Source organism: Gossypium hirsutum, chromosome D01 (assembly GCF_007990345.1).
Source record: "Gossypium hirsutum isolate 1008001.06 chromosome D01, Gossypium_hirsutum_v2.1, whole genome shotgun sequence".
NCBI lineage: Eukaryota > Viridiplantae > Streptophyta > Magnoliopsida > Malvales > Malvaceae > Gossypium > Gossypium hirsutum.
The window spans coordinates 58,327,226-58,346,952 of record NC_053437.1 but is presented as its reverse complement, the minus strand read 5'-3'; the positions used below and the strand labels follow the sequence as shown (position 1 = coordinate 58,346,952).

General features: G+C 30.0%; 1 protein-coding gene across 2 annotated transcripts; it reads right to left on the bottom strand.

Annotated features, from left to right (window-relative positions):
• Positions 1 to 10,052: 10,052 nt before the first annotated feature.
• On the bottom strand, positions 10,053 to 15,018 carry LOC107922437 (long chain acyl-CoA synthetase 2). 2 transcript variants are annotated; one of them, XM_041087509.1, is made up of 20 exons: positions 14,904 to 15,018; positions 14,547 to 14,781; positions 13,611 to 13,674; positions 13,358 to 13,450; positions 13,210 to 13,266; positions 13,071 to 13,119; positions 12,904 to 12,980; positions 12,773 to 12,812; positions 12,593 to 12,687; positions 12,328 to 12,492; positions 12,096 to 12,206; positions 11,922 to 12,009; positions 11,747 to 11,813; positions 11,580 to 11,655; positions 11,382 to 11,499; positions 11,058 to 11,303; positions 10,840 to 10,979; positions 10,552 to 10,734; positions 10,343 to 10,462; positions 10,053 to 10,260 (listed from the first exon to the last, which is right to left on the bottom strand). In XM_041087509.1, exons 2-20 carry the CDS (start codon positions 14,693 to 14,695, stop codon positions 10,213 to 10,215), a joined length of 1,986 nt encoding a protein of 661 aa, XP_040943443.1. In that variant the 5' UTR covers positions 14,696 to 14,781; positions 14,904 to 15,018; the 3' UTR covers positions 10,053 to 10,212. The 2 variants fall into 2 exon arrangements, with proteins under 2 accessions (XP_040943443.1, XP_016707967.2); XM_016852478.2 differs by having other exon boundaries at positions 14,547 to 14,963.
• Between the last annotated feature and the right edge of the window lie 4,709 nt (positions 15,019 to 19,727).

Here is a 19,727-nt window from a genome sequence, read left to right as displayed (position 1 = left end):
TTAATAATTTAATAAATTTTATTTAATTTTATTTTTTATCATTTTTTGCGACATGTCATGTCGTGGTTGTGACATGCGGTGGTTTTAACTGAAAAAAAAATTAGGGGCGGTTAACTTTAACAGTCAAATAGTATTTTTAATGCATTTTGGTAATTGAGTGCACAAAAAAAAGTGGGCCTTAATTGCTTTTTTTGAAAAAGTTTGAGAGTCTTTTTTTATGCATTTTGGCAATTGAGTGCAAAAAAAAAAAAAAGAGTAGGGGCTTAATTATTTTTTATTAAGGGTCTTTTAGATGCACTTTAAAAGTTTAAATACCCAATTAAGTGCAAAAAAATAAACAGGGGCTTAATTGTTTTTTTTGAAAAAATTTGAGAGCTATTTACACCATTAAACCTTTAAATAAATAGCGTCACTTAATTTTTTTTAAGAGTAATAAATTTATTTTATTTTATTAACTCATTTCTAGATTATATATTACTTGTAAAAAAATAAAAAATAAAAAATAATTCTAATAATAAATTAGAAATAAAAAATTTAATTTTCATTGTAACATTTTAAATTTATCCAACATAAAAATAAAAATAAAAATAATTGAAGATTTTCTTATACTAATTTAATAGGTTGAATTTTGGAAATTTAATTTTTTTAATTAAATCTAAAATATTAAACCAAAAAACTCATTCTTCAACGAATTAAGTTTTATGTATTTATTTTTGTATATATAAATTAGATAATAAATAGAACAAGTATGGTATAATTAAAATTGTAACCTCCCAAAAACTGAGTTAGTGAAACTAAAAGTGGTTACTTCTTGATTTTGAGTTAAGATTTTTAAAAAATAATTGCAAAGTGAATTAGTCTGGTTCAGTGGTTAAAGAATGTGAGTGATATGATTTTGTGGTTAAGTGACATGCTTGAGTGTGTGAGGTTTCGGGTTTGAATTATTCCTTTGGAATTTTTGTTATTTCATCTTAACCTTTATCCATGATCGTCTAGCATAAATAATATCTCCGGTTAACTAATGTTAATAATGAGTTTAATGGTTTAGTGGTTAAACTTTTGCATACTTTTTGGTTGTGTGTTCGAATCCATGTGTAAGCAATAAGGAAATATTTTGCATCTTTTGGAAATAAGTGAGCTTTATTTTAAATCAAATAATTAAATTCTCATTTCCATGTTTTTTTTCCCCCAAAACTTGCTTATTCTTCAGTTCTCGGCTTCTTATGTTCTCTATTCTTTCTTTTTCTTCTTTTGCTCTCATGACTAAATTCTTGACACGGGTGTGGTGAATCTGTTACTCGTTAACCTCTTGATGTTCTATTTCGTTCGGGTAAGGGTATAATTCTTCTTATCGTTAGTTTGAAAATCTCTTTTCAGTTGGTTACTGAGTTGAATCATAAAGACTGGATTTTGTTTTGAATATTGGTTTAATTGGTTGATATGATTCTAGGACAAGACCTAACAACGATTGATGCTCCTCTAGGCTCTTAATTGTTAATCGCTGCTCGTTTGCTGGTAAGCGAATAGTTTAATTTGGGGTTTTACATCGAAGTTATTCAATATAGTTTTGGGTTTGAATGTTAATTAGAGTTTTTGGTTCGATTATTTCGTCTGAATAGTCGATTGATTGTCGTTTTTAGGTTACGGAACCTTCCTGTTGTTTCTACGTCAAAACCGTATCAGGTGTGTAATGAAAACTCAAAATTCTCTGAACGAAGAAAGTCAAAAACCATGGTTGTCGATGCTACACGGCCATGTGGTAGGCCGTGTGTTAGGCCATGTGGCAGACCGTGTAACTCACTGTTTTGAAATTTGAGTCACACGGGATAAAGACACGGTCGCGTGCCCAGGCTGTGTAACTCACTATTCTTGAATTAGAGTCACACAGGCCAGAGACACAAGCATGTGTCCAAGCCGTATAGGCCACACGGGCCAGCCATGTAGGTCGTGTGAATCCACACAAGCGTGTGGGCCAAAAAACAGAATTTTTCTCTAGGGCTATAAACATCGTTTGAATCAAACGTAAGCCTTTTGTAAGGTCTCGTATGTTCTAGATTAAGCTATAAATCTCGATATCTGATGATCTATTAGGGTATGATTTGCTATTTGTACATATGTCCGATATGATATAGGCTAAGTGAGTATGACATGTTAGCGTATAATGCGTTGTCGTTTGGGATATGTTTAAGGTATCTGATTTATTCAGGTCAAATATGTGTTTTGTTAATTTTGATGGTGTGTTTCTGTGATACTTTGTTGAATGAGAACGTTTGATATCCGGATATGTTGGTTTGTTTGATACTAATTCTAATTTATAACCATACATATGACTTCATGGCAAACCTGATATGATTCATTGAGATTTGACAAATTTGTTTTGCAAAGCATGGATTCTCATGCCTTTTGTTTCTGTTATTATATGACGGCATGTTCTACATGCTTATCATTTTGATTCTGTATATGCATGCCATGACACATTACATGGGGTTTGGGATGATGCGAAAGGAGGAAGTTTCTGGCAGTTTAATTATTTGTATTATTTGGTGGTTTATCCACGATTCTGTCTGGCAGTGCAACATAGTGACTTAACCACATATATCTAACCTGGCAGTTTTAACTGCAATTCTTGTGGCACTATGCACAAATATCTGTTGGTGCGATTTGGTTGGATGAGTTTTGGGGAACTCTATTTTGGTGTGTAGCGGAGTTGGGTATGATGTTTTCTAAAATATCTTGTAACACCCCTAACCCTTATTTGTTGTCGAAACAAGGTTACGGAGCATTACCGAACTTTTTAGATCAAATACAAACATTTCATATCATTTAACCTACATATAAGAAACTAATCATAAGTCACTCATATTGACCCTTGTATGAGCCATCGAGGCCCAAAATTCACATTAGAAACAAATTGAGACTAAACCAAAAACTCAGAGAATTTTTCGTAAAACTTCAAAGTTTTTCTTAGGTGCAGGGGGCACATGCCCGTATGGCCAGGCCGTGTGGCTTACATAGTCAAGAGATACGCCCGTGTCTTAGGCCGTGTAGGTATTCGAAATAGAGGCACACGGCCATTTCCCAGCCCGTGTCCAAATTAGGGTGCTTACTGACTTGGGTCACACGGCCAAGCCACACGCCCGTGTGCTAGGCAGTGTGAAAAATCCTAGGTATTCTGTTTTGTAATTTAATAGTTGCAGGGGACACACGACCAAAGCCACACGCTCATGTGCTAGGCCGTATGTCACATATGGTTGAGACACACACCCGTGTCTCTACCTGTGTGGACGAAAATAGGTCATTTCAAGGCCACATTTCTCACCCATTTAGGCATTAACCTAAACACAACATTTTAACTCATCAATATACCACAACAAAGCAATCAAAACAAGCCAAAATCATGTTTTATACACAATATATCATCTCATATATTCTAAATACTCAAACTTACCTATTTAGTCCATTTAACATATTTCACTAGGGTTTACTACTAATTAAATACCTATAAGCATATATTATTCACACCCACATCACATATTTACTTTATTACCAAACCAAAATATATTTCTAAGTTGATTATGTAAACAAAACATCATTCATAACATCTATACAAGCCAACTTTGATATAATCTACATCAATCCCTATACATGCCATATAAACTACCAGAATAAGCTGGATAGTGTGACTTGATGTGTTGATCTGATCTTCCGACCTTCTGATAATCTACAAAGACATTAAGCAACACACATAAGCTTAATTAAGCTTAGTAAGTTTGAGGGGTTAAACATAAATCTTACCGAACCTACTATAACACATCAATTAAATAAATTCATTCAATGTAAACTCTCTGTCAATCACAATTTCAATCGATGAATACACTTATTTCAAAACAATACCAATAACACACAACATGTCTTTCAATTTCAATTACATAGTCACTTACCAAATCTTTCCAAGTCGGAGAACGGCTTACGGATAAGAGTAAATCGTTTTCAGAAGCCCGAAGTGTAACAGCCTGAATTTAGGGCTAGTCGGAATAGTGGTTTCGGGACCACAAATTCGACAAGAAAAAAATTTATTTTCATTATATTTTTATAGTCTACGATTTCACAAAATGATTTCGTGAAATTTTCGTTCGAAAATTTTGACGTTTGGGCACTCAATTTAGTCAAAATGACTAAATTGTAAAAAGTGCAAAAGTTGAGTTCTATATGTTAGAGGTGTCCAATTGTTATGCAATTTTAATTTGGAGGTATTTATATGGTAATTAGACTATTGGTTAAGTTGGTGGACAAAAATGGACATGGTTTGGCAAGTTTCTAAAGTTTTTCATTATGGGCATTTTGGTTATTTAGTTATTAAAATGAATTAAAAACAAAATTAAAAGCCAATTTTTGTCCATCTTCAACCCCTAGGCCGAAAATTTCATGGAGAAACCATGGCTATGGTTTTTCAAGTTTCCACACTCAATTGTAAGTCTGTTATAGCCCCATTTTTAATGATTTTTACGCTTTTGAAATCCCGCTCGTAACAAGATTTACCTATTTTTACCATCATTTTGAACTAGGGTTTGTGTTTAAAAATTTACCCATAAATTATATGCATGTATTTTGATTTTTTATGGAAGAATATGAATGTTTGGAGTGTAATGAATGCCTTTTACTAAGTGATTTTCGATGAAAATGCCTAAAAGGATTAATTTGTAAAAGTTATAAAATATGTCACAAGTGTTTGAATAAGTGAGAATTGTGGACTACTATAGTTATGAAAATGGTTCGGCTAAGCCTAAAAAGCAATGAAATTGATTAAAAATTATTTTACGAGCCTAGGGGTAAAATTGTAATTTTGTGAAACTTTAGGGGCAAAAACGTAATTATGCTAAAGTATGATTTTTGGACTGGAATGAATAGTGTGAATGTTATATAAGTTAAATGTATTGTTATAAATCAAGAAAGACAAGAAATTAAAATTGATCGATAAAAAGAAAAGTGAGAAAAAGTGAAAAATTCCCGAATGAACCTTTGGAATAAAAAAGGATACGAATGAAGTGACAGAAATGATCACATGTGTGGCACGGACTGTGTGTAGGCCACTATGTAAAAGTGAAAGTGATGGTCACGTGTGTAGTACTATGTGCAGGCTACTACGTGTACCGGAATGATAGGTCGCATGTGTAGTACTATGTGCAGGCTACTATGCGTACCGGATAGTTTCGATCACGTGTGTAGTACTATGTGCAGGCTACTACGTGTATCGGATGGTAATGGTCACATGTGTAGTAATATGTGCAAGCTACTATGTGAATCGAACATCATTGATTAGTAAGGTGGTTGCTATGTGCTGATTCCACCGGACATTATTGATTAATAAGGTGGTTGCTATGTGCTAAATCCACCGAGTATCTGTTAATATTCTGAAGTGTTCATTGGGAAATTGACTAAGTGTAATTGAATAATGAATATAGGTTTGGAATTGAATTGAATATCCACTTAGAAATGGAAAAGTGAATTTTGAATTGAATTGTGATTGAAAGTGAAAAAATGAAATTATGAAAGAGTACATTTAGTAACAAAATAGTTTAGACAGCAACAGTTGTGTGAGTTTGAAAACTCACCAAAAATGGTGGAAATTGAATTAGAGGCTGAATAATATATGAAATTGAAGCTTAATGAGCCTATTTTCACATAAAAGAAACAGAGCAAGCAAAAGAGTTATCTATTTTGAGATATTTGAAATTTAGTTAGACAGAGTCAGAATAAGTTCGGAATCCCCTATTCTGACTTTGGAAAATTTTCAAAAATTGTACAAAAATAATTATGGAATAAAGTTTATATGTTTAGAATCCTCAGTGAATCTATTTTCAATAGAAACAAACGGAAACAATATTCGAATTCTGTACAATGAGATAATTAATTTTTAGTAAAGAGAAGTCAGAACTGTCGAGCAGCGAAATAGGGGAAACTTTAAAGAATAAACTGTACTATTTGGATAAACCAAAAATTCTAAGAAGCTATGTGAATCTAGTTTCGGGGAAAATTAACGGTTCTTAATTTGGAGCTCTGTAGCTCCGGGTAAAAATAATTTAGTGACTCTGACTCGGAGAGACAATTTTAAGTATACATGTAAGCGAATAGTGAAACTATAGAAAATGTTATTTCTAAGAGTGTTATGTACATTAAGGATGTGGAATGGAGAGGAGGAGGAAAATTAGAAGAACATATGAATGATTTGTGTATAATTGGCCATATGCTCGATTATAATCGATAAACGATTGAAAAGAAATGATGTTTATAATTGTGCATTATTAGTTATGGTTAAAGTTCATGTGAGAAAATAAAGTTTCATAGTATGTGTATGTGGTATACCTGGTATATGATTTGGTATGTAGCAATGTCAGAAATGGTTTATGAATTAACTCATGTTGGTAAGTTTGATACATAAATAAATGTGGTGCTTATCCATGCTTATAATGCTTATACTATATGTTTATTTGGCTAGCATATTTGGTGTGTATGTTTAGGCTTTGGCCAAGTTGTGGCTGGATTACGCCACATTAAATTTATAAAATTATGCATTGAGATGGTAAATGCCTAGATGGAAATATGCTTCATAAAAGGGTGGTAAGGTTTAAAGTTTGTAATCTTTATTAAAATGGTTTATCATGTGGTTAGTCTTCAAAAAAAAATTGCTTGCGACTATGGTTGAGTGTAATGTTTATATCTTGTGTGATATGCATAGGAAACGAGAGTGGAAAGGAAATGAAATACTAAGTTCATGCTCGAAATGTAAAATGGCGGACGTTAAGTTAAACGATAAATATGTATTAGTATTGAACTTAATGAAACTGAACTGTATGTGAATTAAATGGAAATTGCAAATGATATGATTTGAATTAAATGAATTATTGTGGTATTGAAATGTATATTGGATTGAGAAATTGAATTGAATCGTGAACATGAGAATCGTGAATGAAATGAAATGGAAATGAAGTATTGAATTGCATGAGTATGTATTGGATCTCAGAAGCCCTATTTGTTACAAATATAGTATTTTGAAGTTATAACATGAAGATATATAAAAGCATGTTAAAATTTTGAAAAGTTTAAATTTGAATGAAATTTTATAACTCAGTTTAACATGTTTATAAGTGTATGTGTTCTGGTAATGCCTCGTACCTTATTCTGGTGTCGAATACGGGTAAGGGGTGTTATACGAAGGCTGAACAGAAGCTCATAAGAGCTAAACAGAACCCATAAGGGTTGAATGAAAGCTCATAAAAGCTAAACGGGAACCCATAAGGGTTAAATAGAAGCTCAATACTCATAAGGGTTGAACAGAAGCTCGAAAGAGCTAAATAGAAACTCATGAGTTAAACATAAGCTCGTGAGAGCTAAACGGAAAGTAAACATGAAATTTCGCAACAAATGTTGAACCTCGGTTTACTTCGGTAATTTGTTGTCATTTGCTCCAATGTCGTTTTGCGCCACACAACGATTGTACTCAAATCCTACGTTTCATTTAACCCGGATATTCAATTCAAAATTATAACTTCAACAATAATTCATTTTCAACAATAAAATAATTTATATAATACCATTCATCAATTTCATATAAAAATTAAAGTTTAATCATACGAACTTACCTGGGTTAATTTGTAATATTTGCAGAAGTTCAAGAACTATTCTGCTAACTTTCCTTTTTCACGAGTATCTACGGGATATTGATATAAAATATAAAATTATTCAGTCATTAGCATATATTTCAGTTCTAATTCATTTCACAATTAATACCCTTTAATTTTTTAAATTTACACAATTACCCCAAACTTTCACAACTTTCGCAATTTAGTCCTTAACTAATTAATCTTATCAAATTAACTAATTTTTTTAATTTAATAATTTGTCTAAATATTATAGGCTATCATACAGCCCTTGATAAAATAGAAATTTAATACCAAACCCCAATTCTTTAATTCTTCTCAATTTGATCCTAAAATCAATATTTAACGAAATTACTTTATAAAATCATCATACAACAAAATTAAATCTATAAATCCATGTTATTTATCTAAAAAATCTTATATTCATCAATGGAAACTTCCAAAATTTTCAATAAAATCAAAAACTAAGGTAATATTAAGTTGGACTTAATTGTAAAAGTCTCAAAAACATAAAAATTATAAGAAAAGAGTAAGAATTAAACTCACATGAAGCTCAAATATGAAAAACCAGCTTAAGGGGCTCTCCTATGGCTGTTTGGCTGAATTTTGGAGAACAAATGTCTAGAAGTCAATTGGCCATTTGTTTTATTTTTTTAATTTCAACTAAATTACCATTTTATTTTATTTCCTTCTCAGGTTATGCCGCCTCATGCCTATATTTTGGGCTTAATTGCTCCTTAAGTCCTCCCTTATTTATTTATCAAGCCATTTAATCAATTATTTCCTATAATTAGTAAGTTTTGCATCTTTTTCAATTTAGTCATTTTTAATTAATTAACTATCAAAACGTTAAAATTTTCTAACGAAACTTTAATAGTACCTTAATGACATTCTGTAAATATTTATAAAAACATTTACGGCTTAATTTATAGAATCGAGGTCTCCATACCTCATTTTCTAAACTACTTGACCTATAAATCCTTATAAAACGCAAATTACTAATTCAAAAATCTTTCTAAAACCACATTTTACTCGTAAATACTAAATAAAAAAATTTACGAGCTTACTCATCGGAATTGGTGACCTCAAACAACCGTTTTCGTTACCACTGAAAATCAAGTTATTACATATCTGTATTTTGATTTTCTAAAAAATACTACATTGGCATAGTCGTGCATTCACTGTTCTGTGTATGTGATTATTATAAAATTCCTTGACCATCCATTCTCCATTCTGCTTATGTGATCATGATGAAGTTCTTTGCGATACTCTGATTGGTATATTGTGTTTGGTATACTCTCTGGTTGAGTTTAGTTATATTCTGAGCTTTATAGCTCACTTCTTTTGTTTTGTCTACGACTTTTCAGGAAATCCTCTGACTTAGGACCGGACGGCGTGTAGGAGCTCGAATTGTTTTCGCCCTTAATGTAAATATGGTGATTTCCGTTATTATTTGTTTGAACTTTTGGGTTTGAAATCTATAATTTGTTTTTGAACTCGTTTTGGGTTTTTATTAATTCGTCGTTAATTAATATTTCCAAACATGAAACAACAAAATTACTCAAGTCGACAAAATGGATTTTGGTTTTAAAAAATAAAACTCCGAAAAAATTTTCTGTTGCAAATTAAATTATTTTCTAAGTGTTTTATATAAACGAACAAATAGTTTTCAATGGTTGTTTGCCATATTTGTATTTGCTAAATACTTATTGAGAATAGTTTTCCAAACGAGTCGATGTAATTTCTCCAGATTCAATCATAACTTCTAGACCAGGTTTGGGTATTACAAAAATAAAGTTATATTTAAGTAGATTTATTCAGAGGTCGAGTAACCAATTTAAGTTCGAAAGGTCGTTGAGTCCAAGTAAAAATTTTATGATTGAAAAATAAGTTTGGGCAAAAAATAGGTTTATTTAAGATATGGGTTGAGCCCAGAATTTAAAATCAAATCGGATCATGCTAGGATCAAATTTTGAATATTGAAGCACGAGTTTAGCCTATATTTAAGATGAACTTATCTTTTTAACCAAACCCATTTTGTGATAATGAAATTTTTACCCAATTTTTTTAAAATTTCAAGCCGACCTTGATACTCAATTAGGAGTGGAGGGCACTAATAGAAAATTATCCCAATCATTAAAAGATAATAAAAAAACAAATTAAAGAGAAATGGCATATCATCCAAGTATGAGTTGTTCATTTAAAAGGACTATTTTAAGCCATGCTTGGATTGGATGATATATTTTTATTTATTTTATTATAATTTTTAATAATTATATAATGATTGAAGTCATTTTTTTTATTGGTGTTGTCCATATGTTATGTTGGTAATGTTATTATTATAATAAAAAGGGTTGATGGGACTTACCTTTTTTTCTATGTTGGGTTCCATAATCAAAATAAATAAGTATATGCATTGCTGACCACATAAATCCGTGTTTTTAAGTAATATTACTTGCTTTTCTTTCATTATGATCTTCAAACTAATAGGAACAAGTTTCTGCAATCACTTGAGTGAAGAAGAGCTGAATTTCTCTCAGACCAAGTGACCCTATTATACCTTTGCTCCCTTGCCTTCACTGTACAGTTCATCAATTCGATCCTGCACATCCATCCAAATAATCTTTCACTTTCACTTTTCACCATCAAACCAATGGTTTGCAGGGATAGAACAAAAGGCTTACCTTGTAGTATTTAAGCAGTTGGGGCCTCTTAAGTTTGAAAGTTGGGGTTACCAAATCCCTCTCCATGTCAAACGGATTTGGTTCCAAATACACTGCTTTTAGCAGTTCAAAGCCTCTGAGCTGTTGCAAGTATTAGATTTTACATCAGTTGAGGAAAAGCCATTATTATACATTAAATTATAGAGCTAAGAAGAATTTTTTCTACGTACATGATGTTTCTGACCAGTGCTATTTAGCTCGTTTAAAATGTACTTCCTTGCCTTGGGGTTTTCACATAATGACTTGAAATCAGTAGCTTCACCATTTTCTATACCCCAATCCTCTAATGCCTTCCTTTCTGGGACTACCACAGCCACCAGAAATGACTCAAAACTGTTCCCATAAACCCAAATCTGTGACCATTGCAAAAGGTTCAACAAACTCGTATATAGGGTCATATAGTGGAGAGTACGTATGCCTGTTATGACTGCTTAAATATATAGAAATCAGCAACATACCGATGCTACAAGAGGGCAACGTGAGTATGTATTCTCAATGTTCTCAACTGCAACATATTCACCTTGAGAAAGCTTGAATATATTCTTTTTCCTATCGATGATTTTCATCGATCCATCGGATTGCAGTTCTCCGATGTCACCTACAACAATCTCAAATCAAGAAGAGATATTGAAACATTGATGTAAATAGGAAGGTTTTATAGTTTATATTTATGTACCTGTATGAAACCAGCCATCGATAACAACTTCATCAGTTAGATCTTGTCTCTTGTAGTAACCTGAGAACAAGGTGTTTCCCCTCAAGCATATTTCTCCACGTGGTACACTGGAAAGTGCATCATATCCCATCTCTGGCACTGACTCAAGCCTTGCTTCAATGGTTGTGATTGGAACTCCTACAGTTCCAATCATTGACATTACATTGGCAAGTGAAGTAAAACATCCACCACAGCTCTCAGTCAAACCTGTCATGTTAAAAAGTTCATAAAATTTTTCATTAAGAACATTCATAGTCTGATAAATTAGAGCATAAAATTTGTTACCATATCCTTGTGATAAATTAGAGCAGCAGGAGACCCGCAGAAACTCCTCCACATGCCTAGGCAAAGGTGCTGCACCAGATAGCATTAAACGAACTTTGCCTCCCAATGCTTGTCTTACCTATAACAATTTAAAAAAGTTTCAGCAAGCAAATCGAGGATCTTAATCAGAACACAGAAAATATGTTGAGATCGAAAAACCTTGTCGAAGACGAGTTTGTCTAAGAGAGGGGATGCTTTGTCCTGTGGGAATCCATTCTCCATATTTCTTAATTTGCTGTTTTTTAGCTTTTACATTAGTTGGGCAGTAGACTAACAATCAAATAAATCCAAGGACAAAAAGTTAAAAGGTTTACCATTAAACTTACTAGTTATAGGCATACTGGAACAACTTATTCCGAATTAGACCACCAGATGCAATTTTGTTGACAATACCTTCAAGAACAAGTTTTAAGGATTTTGCTTTACAACTCGGAACAATTTTCAAGAACATGAAATTACATATTGTTTTTTTTGTGCATAAAGATCATTGTTGATATGTACCAGTGTATATACGGTCATAAACTCTTGGAACCGCACAAAATGCGGTTGGTTTTAGTTCCTGGACATCGTCCATTAAATAACGGACATCCTGCAAGTAAAGCAGGAGAAATGGATTAGATGCATTAGTACTAAAGAGAGTAAAATTGTATAGATTATGGCATTCTTAAATCTTACCCCTTGCCAAAATCCTATTGAGGAACCTCTTTTGATGAAATAAGTCTCCATTATCTGATCGTAGACATGAGCCAGAGGGAGGAAAGAGAAATATGTATCCTCTTCCGAACACTGTAATGCAATTTATGTCACCAAAATGGGAATATCAGAAAGCCATTTACATGCTTCGATCCTACAAATATGGTCGTTTCATTTAATGGTTACTTAAAAGGATTTATGCTTGCTTGCTTACCGCTTTGTCTGTAATTTCTATAAGTTGATCTATAGACAAAACTTCTGTCATGATTGCCTTGTTTGTGAGAATGACCCCTTTTGGTTCTCCTGTTGTTCCACTTGTATACATTATTGTGCATATATCAGTCTTCTGTTTTTGTGGAAGCTCACAATCCAAAGAACCCTATGAACATTTCAAAACAGGTCAAGTTTTTCTATTAACTGGTGAAGCATCGTTTGGATGAAGACGTAAATAAAGGCACAACATTGTTGAAGCATGTTACCAGCTCAGAGAACTCCTTCCATGAAAACAGAGATACACCAAGCTCTTCAGCTTCCTTCTTCTGTATGCTAGAAACATTTGCAAAGCTAACAATGGCTGAAGAAAGAGGATAAATACTTCAAATGTTAAGCTATTACTGTAAGAAATAAAAATGATCTTAATGAATGGAATTTCCACTTACTTTTTAAGTAAGAACAACATGCCGGAAGGCATGATAGGATCTGTTCAGGATCAAAAGCATATTGTGAAACGAAACAAATTCATAGAACATTATCTAATAACCACATTGATTCATTTGCAATGACAACTTACAGCAGGGAGTTTGTTCTCTTGGACAAAGGCTATAGCAACTTCGGCATGGTTAACGATGAACTCCACTGCATTAGCACCTGCGACCACGTAAAACAAGATAAATTATCACCTCGAAATGAATCGAAGAATGACAGATAACTGTAAAGCCTGTAGAAGAGAGGTCATACCAAGAGTATCATATAGAGGTACATATGTAACAGCTTGACAGTTACAAGCCTGTAGAAGAGAGGCAAATAAACAAATTATTCAATATAAGCTTGTAAAGCTGTGACAGTGGTGTTATTAGATACCAGGCAAGGCATATACCTCCATAGTAATGATCCATTCCGGACAATTAGACCCGTATATACCACATCGGTCCCCCTAAAAGCATGGTCGTAAATGTTTTGTTTGTAAATATTCAGATTAATAAAGGAATCAAAATTGTGTTTAGACAGATTAAGTATAGGCTTACAGGACTGACACCCTGGTTCCTCATGGCAGAACCAATTCTGAGAGCGGCATCATAAGCCTCCTGATATGTGATCCATACATAAGGACCAGCTTGCTGCAAAACAAGATAAATTATGCATTACGGCATATTGCAGAAATTTGAGTTATGTTAACAGGTTATCTTATTAGCTAAACTTGAGACAGACCAAGGCAATAGTTGTGAACTTGGAGCATTAAGCTACTATTATTGTATTCAAGAATTGGGGTTTTTTTACTTTAGAATCTGTGGTTTGTCTTCGTCCCAGCATTCGATTATTTGGATTCCGTTTAACCGACTCGCTGCAGAAGAAACCAATATTAGAAATGTAAAAACATCTGGCTTGTTAGAAAACCAAAACACCAAATCCTAAAATACTATCATTAATCAAATTAATAAAAAAGTTAAAACATCAATGTACTTTATTTAATTACTCATATTTATTAATTTATTCTCTCTCCAAACATGTATAAATAATTTATTCAAAAGTATTAGTAAAATAACATATAAATATATTTTAGAAAATAATTAAAATACTATTATTTTATTTGGCAAAATAAAAATTAAATCATGTATATACATTTTTGGAAAGTTGTAACAGTGTAATAATTGATTTGTAATTATTTAAAATTTCACCTCCCTAAATAAGAATTGAAGTGTGTGATCCGGGTGCACTAGTAGATACTTAAACTTCCCACATATGTGTAATTACAAGTGATTATAAGCTGATTTTCTAAATGCATCCTAATTATGTCGTAAGATGTCATTAAAAATGAAAATAATTTACTTTGACATCATTGTTATTGTAATCAGAGGTGAATTTAGGAGAGCTGGCGGGCTCGGTTCCCTTAAAATAGAAATTATTATTTAGATTCTTTAGAAATTTTTAAAATTTTAAATTAATAAAGATAAAATTATATTTCATCTCCTAAAATTATAAAAAATTAATTTAATTCTTTAAAAATTATAAAAATATAGAGGTTGAAAGTGTGCTTTTATTTCTATGTGGGAGTTTAGAAGTTAAAGGAAGCAGTGGATATTGAAAAAGAAACCAAGCTTTACAAAATCAGATCAAAAGAAACAAATAAAACAGAAAAGAGAACCAATCCATTCAGAGAAAAAGTTATCATCATCATTGTTTCGTGTTCTGAAGAAATTATATATATATCCTCACCTAAAGAACTCCCATGGAGAATGCATTCCGTCTGGCAAATCCAAGAGACCATCCTTAGCATAGATGCACCTATAAACCGGCCCCGCGGACGGCTTTTTCCCAGATTCCGGCCTTGAATCTTCAACCTTCACTGTATATGTGACCGACATTATAAATTGTCACCTTAACTAAGGCAAACAATATTGCAGGAAGTCTATATTGTTTGCACCAACAGCTGAATAAATGAAGCTGAAGCCTGTGAACATATATGTGGTAAGCTCCAAGCTGTGATGACAAATAATATTTAACCACAGAAGAAAAAAGGAAAGAGAAAATGAGAGGAGGGGAGGGTGGTGGGAGAGTTAGTTGAGCTGCTACCTCAATAAATTCATACAATAGTATTTTCCAAACCAAAAAAGAAAATAATGAAGATTAATTTGATTGCTCCATGCAATGGGTTAAAGTTGAATTATGGCAAGAAACTTTGCCCTCTTATTTATGAAGGAGGTTGAGAGGTTGGTGTGAATCACTGAATGTTCAGTCTTTTCTCTTCTATCTGTGTTTTCTTTCTCAATAAAACTTTGCCCTCCCTAATTAATTAGATATGTGAGCTAATTTAGTTCAAGATTGATTTACCTACCACGACTTCTTAATTTTCATGTTTATGTCTACCTATTAAAATGCTATATTTAAAGCACGTATGTATGTGGTTACTTTGATTAATTTTGTGTCACTCATCAACTGAATTCCAACTCAGTTAAAATTTTATCAAAAAAATTATTTTTATATTATTATTGTAAAATTTTATATTATTTAAGATAATTTTGTATGAAAGATAACCGGAATATATTTAGACTTATGCCAAAATAATTTTATACATGACCACACATTATAGGATATAAATCAAAATAAATATGGAATGAAATTGAGAATCCAGACATAATTTACACAAAGTTAGAAACAATCAAGTTTCGAGCGGCTTATTCGGCCTAGTTGACGGTATTTTTAACATTGGGCTCGCCTGATTTTTTTTTTTTCGAAATCAATGAAAATCTAAAAATTATTTCATATTAATGTTTCTATGTTTTTATAATTAAATTTAAATAAAAATACATATTATTATTTTTAAACATTCAAACAAACCTTTTGAGCGGCTTAGGTCGAGCTCATGTTCAAGCTCAGGCCTAGAAAATTTTTTAGAATCGAGCCTAAGTTTGGTCCGGCTCATTAGCACTCAACATAGAACAAAGTTGTTATTAATGATAATTATATTTTGTTTTTGTCTTACAATTTACTTTTTTGCTTCATTTTTAATATTTTTATGCAAATACATGTTAAATATTTAAATTTTAATTTTAATTTAAGAGTTAGTAATTGGTACATAAGCAGTGTAATTTTTTTATTCTACTATAAGACACTTGTCAACCCCTAGCACTGTTTTTGGAGTCTAAAATCCACTAACAGTATGTCAAATCTTTTCCCTTAATTTAATTATATATATTAACTTTGATATGAATTATTTTTTTTCTTATTTCTTTACTTTTCGTTTAGTTTTAATCAATTTATTTTCCTTTAAAACCTTTTAAAATTTGGGAACTTAATTAATTGTATCAAAATAATTTAATTAACTCATATAAAGGTTAATCTATAACCGAATAAAATAATTTATTTTAATTGAAACCAAATATATTTATTTTTATAATACTTCCACATGCCATTAAATTTTTATTATTTTTGTAACTAAAAATAAAAAAAATGAATAAAACATATAGAATCTATATAGATAAATAATAAGTGTATAATTATATTTTAATATAAATTTTTCTTAGTAAATAGATCAAGCTTTTATTATTAATTAAATAAGTCATAAAAATTTGAAAATCTCCCTATCGCTACTTAACTCTGGTATGGCTAAGGAAGAAAATTTTGAGAAATCAAAAATCAAACCAAATTGAGATGTTTGAATGATTTTTGAAATACAAGATAAAAAATATATTTATTTAAGCTAAATCAAATTCGATTTATTTATAATTATTTTTTATTATTTGAATAGAATTAATGTGAGGGAATATTTTATAATAAAATATTAAAAACAAATTTAAAAATTTTATATAAAATATTTTAAAAAATACCATATAAAAGCCATTGATTATTTTTATTTACTTGAATTTTTTTAAAAAATATTTATGAAAATGATTTTGAAACATAATTTATTTTGCTAAAATAAATCTAAAAATATAAAATTGAAATCAAACAAAACCAACCAAATTATGATTATAAGAATTTTAAGTTACTTAATATAGAAAATGATAAATTCCTTTAGAACAACCTTTAAGTTACTTAATGTAGAGCATGTGAGAAAGAAACTACCATTAAATGAGACATGATTCTCACACCTATTTAGATTATTAAGTTGAAAAAAATAAAAAATATTTTAATTCACTATTTAAATATTCGATCTTTTTTAATTTCTGAATCTAAGTTTTTTTTTTGTGAAATTACTTCAAATAAATGAAAAAGTTAATGTTTTTTAACATTGCTAACTTGACATACACGTGGGTTACATATCAGCAAACATATAATTATTAAAAAATAAAAATTAATAAAATAGTATAATAATTATAAAAATAGTTTTTATATTTTATTAATTTTAAAAAGTTAATTAAATACTAACGTCTGATCCGTGTAGCAAACCACAAAGTTAATTTTTTTGAGAAAAAAAATTATGATGCTAATTTTTAATAAAATAAGACAATAGAAAAAGAAAACCAAAAGATTAAAGAGGCATGATATGAAAAAATAAAGAGAAAAAAGTAATTAAATCTCATAATAATTTGTGTTAATTTTTGGCTAAAGTTTATTTATTTTTCCTTCTTATTGGAAGTCCTTTGTTTTTTCTCTTTTTGTAAGTCCTGGGAATGTGAGCAGAGGCCATAAATGCGGCTCACCAAATAAGGAGGCAATTAATGTTTTGAAGTTGAAATTTATACTACGGATATTATATTTATTGGTTCGCATTTAATTTTTAAATTTTAATAGATTGAGTATTAATTCGACTATTATTGTTAGGATAGGAGGATGTGGATTTAAGTATGCTGAAGTACATTATCTTTTTATTTATGAGCTGAAGAAGAATTATGAGTAATTCTAGACATTATGTAAAAAAAAGAAGACCATAACTTATAATAAGATTATTCAAAAAAGTAAACATTTTAAAATTAATTTATTATTTTTAATATATTCATCAAATAGTATTTTATGTATTTAATTTTGAAAACATTCACTAATAAAATTCATAAATAATATTAATAAATGATGGGTACAATGATAATTCATATTTCACTTTTAAAAGGAACAAACAACATTATTAAAAAATGTAATTATAAACCCTGAAATGATTACTATTTATGAACCGTAAAATGGATATAAATAATGTAGGAAATTATTTTATGTGTGCACTTAAATACTTTTTTAAATTCATTTATCTTTTATTTATTAATATTTTATAATAGACTAAATACAAATTTCATTTTTATACATTAATTTGAAAAAATAATTAAAGAACTCATTAATTAAATTCATAAACAATTATCAATTTAGAGTATTATGAAAAGAAAAAGTAAAGCACCGATTTTTTAGTACCTTAATAAATGACGGTCGGTTAGCATATGAGCAAGGCCTTAGTTGGATTTTTTTTTTCTTTTCGGTTCTTAAAGAAGAATTTATTGATATGTAAAAATACATATATATATTAGAGATTAAGTTAAAAAATTAAATATTAAGAGACAGGTCGAGTTACTCGTCTAGGTCCAAAGACCTATCTGAAATTTAAGGTGAGTTTAGATAAAATTTTAAACTCAAATTTTGAGTTGGGTCAAAATTAAATAAATATAAAATATATTAATATAATGTTTAGACCCAATTTGAATTCGGCCGACCTGACTCATTAGGATGAGAAAACTATGAAGGGTTGATTGAATATTAAGTAAAACGTGTAATTTAATTAAAAAATCCAATAAAAACCTAGGAATAGTTAAACATTCGAATGAAAGACTGAGTTGAAATTGAAAAAATGAAGTGATGAGGAGCCCCAAAAGCACAAATCCTTATCAAATCGACAAAGCAGTTAATATTTGGAACGCCGGCGGAGGGGGGCAGCAAGAAGCCGCCTTAATGATTGAACAACTTTTAGTGACATTAAATATAGTCGTCAGTCCAACAACACCTGGACTGGGCTGCTTCTTTTAACCGATGGATTCAACCCAATCCCATTTTATATTTATTTTTGCAAATCAACTCCAATTTATAAAAATTATTAGAAATTTTATATTTTTATATAATGTTATGAATGTTTTTGTCTCTTTTACCATTTTATATATTTATTTCTTAATTTATAAAATATTACTTTTTTTATTCCGAAATAATATTATTCAAATATATTAATTATTTTTATAATTAAAAATATTATATCAATAAAATATTTTCAAATAGTAAATAAAGTTTGAATTAAAACAATAATAATATTCAAGATCTACTGTATGCAATTTTGCGTATAGGCCTCTAGTTCTCTCATGTGCAATTATCATGGATGAATTTTAATTCAGTTAATTCACTGTTTATGGTTTTAGTTTGAATGGTATAAATTCTTAATTTGTTTCCGGTGTGATAATTTAGTTTTGTATTATAATTACTCGAACTCGTATTAATATTTTACTTATATTGTACTTATTACACTTTTAAAAAAACTGCTAATTGAATTAAAATACCTACGTTAATTAAACTATTTTACATTGGAGTTTTATATTGTTGAAATACTAGTAAAATATATAACTTAAATTTCAATATTTTAAATTATAGTAAAAGTGTATAAAAAATTACATTAAAATTTTAATAAAATTAATTTAGTAAAGTGATGGATAATAACAATCCTTTTTTTATTAATTTAAAAGTTTTTTTTATAAAAAAATCCATATATAATGTTATATATATTCATCAATTTAATTGAAAAATTATTAAAATAAATTATATTATGATGAGATTTTTATATATATTTTGATATAAAATGAATAAAAATATAATTATGATGAAATTTAATCTCATAACATTATTATATAATATTTTTTCTCCGAGCATGATCAACTTCTCCCGTGTAAAACGTAATTGCGTAAACGATTTTTATTAACTTAGATTTGTCGTTTTGCT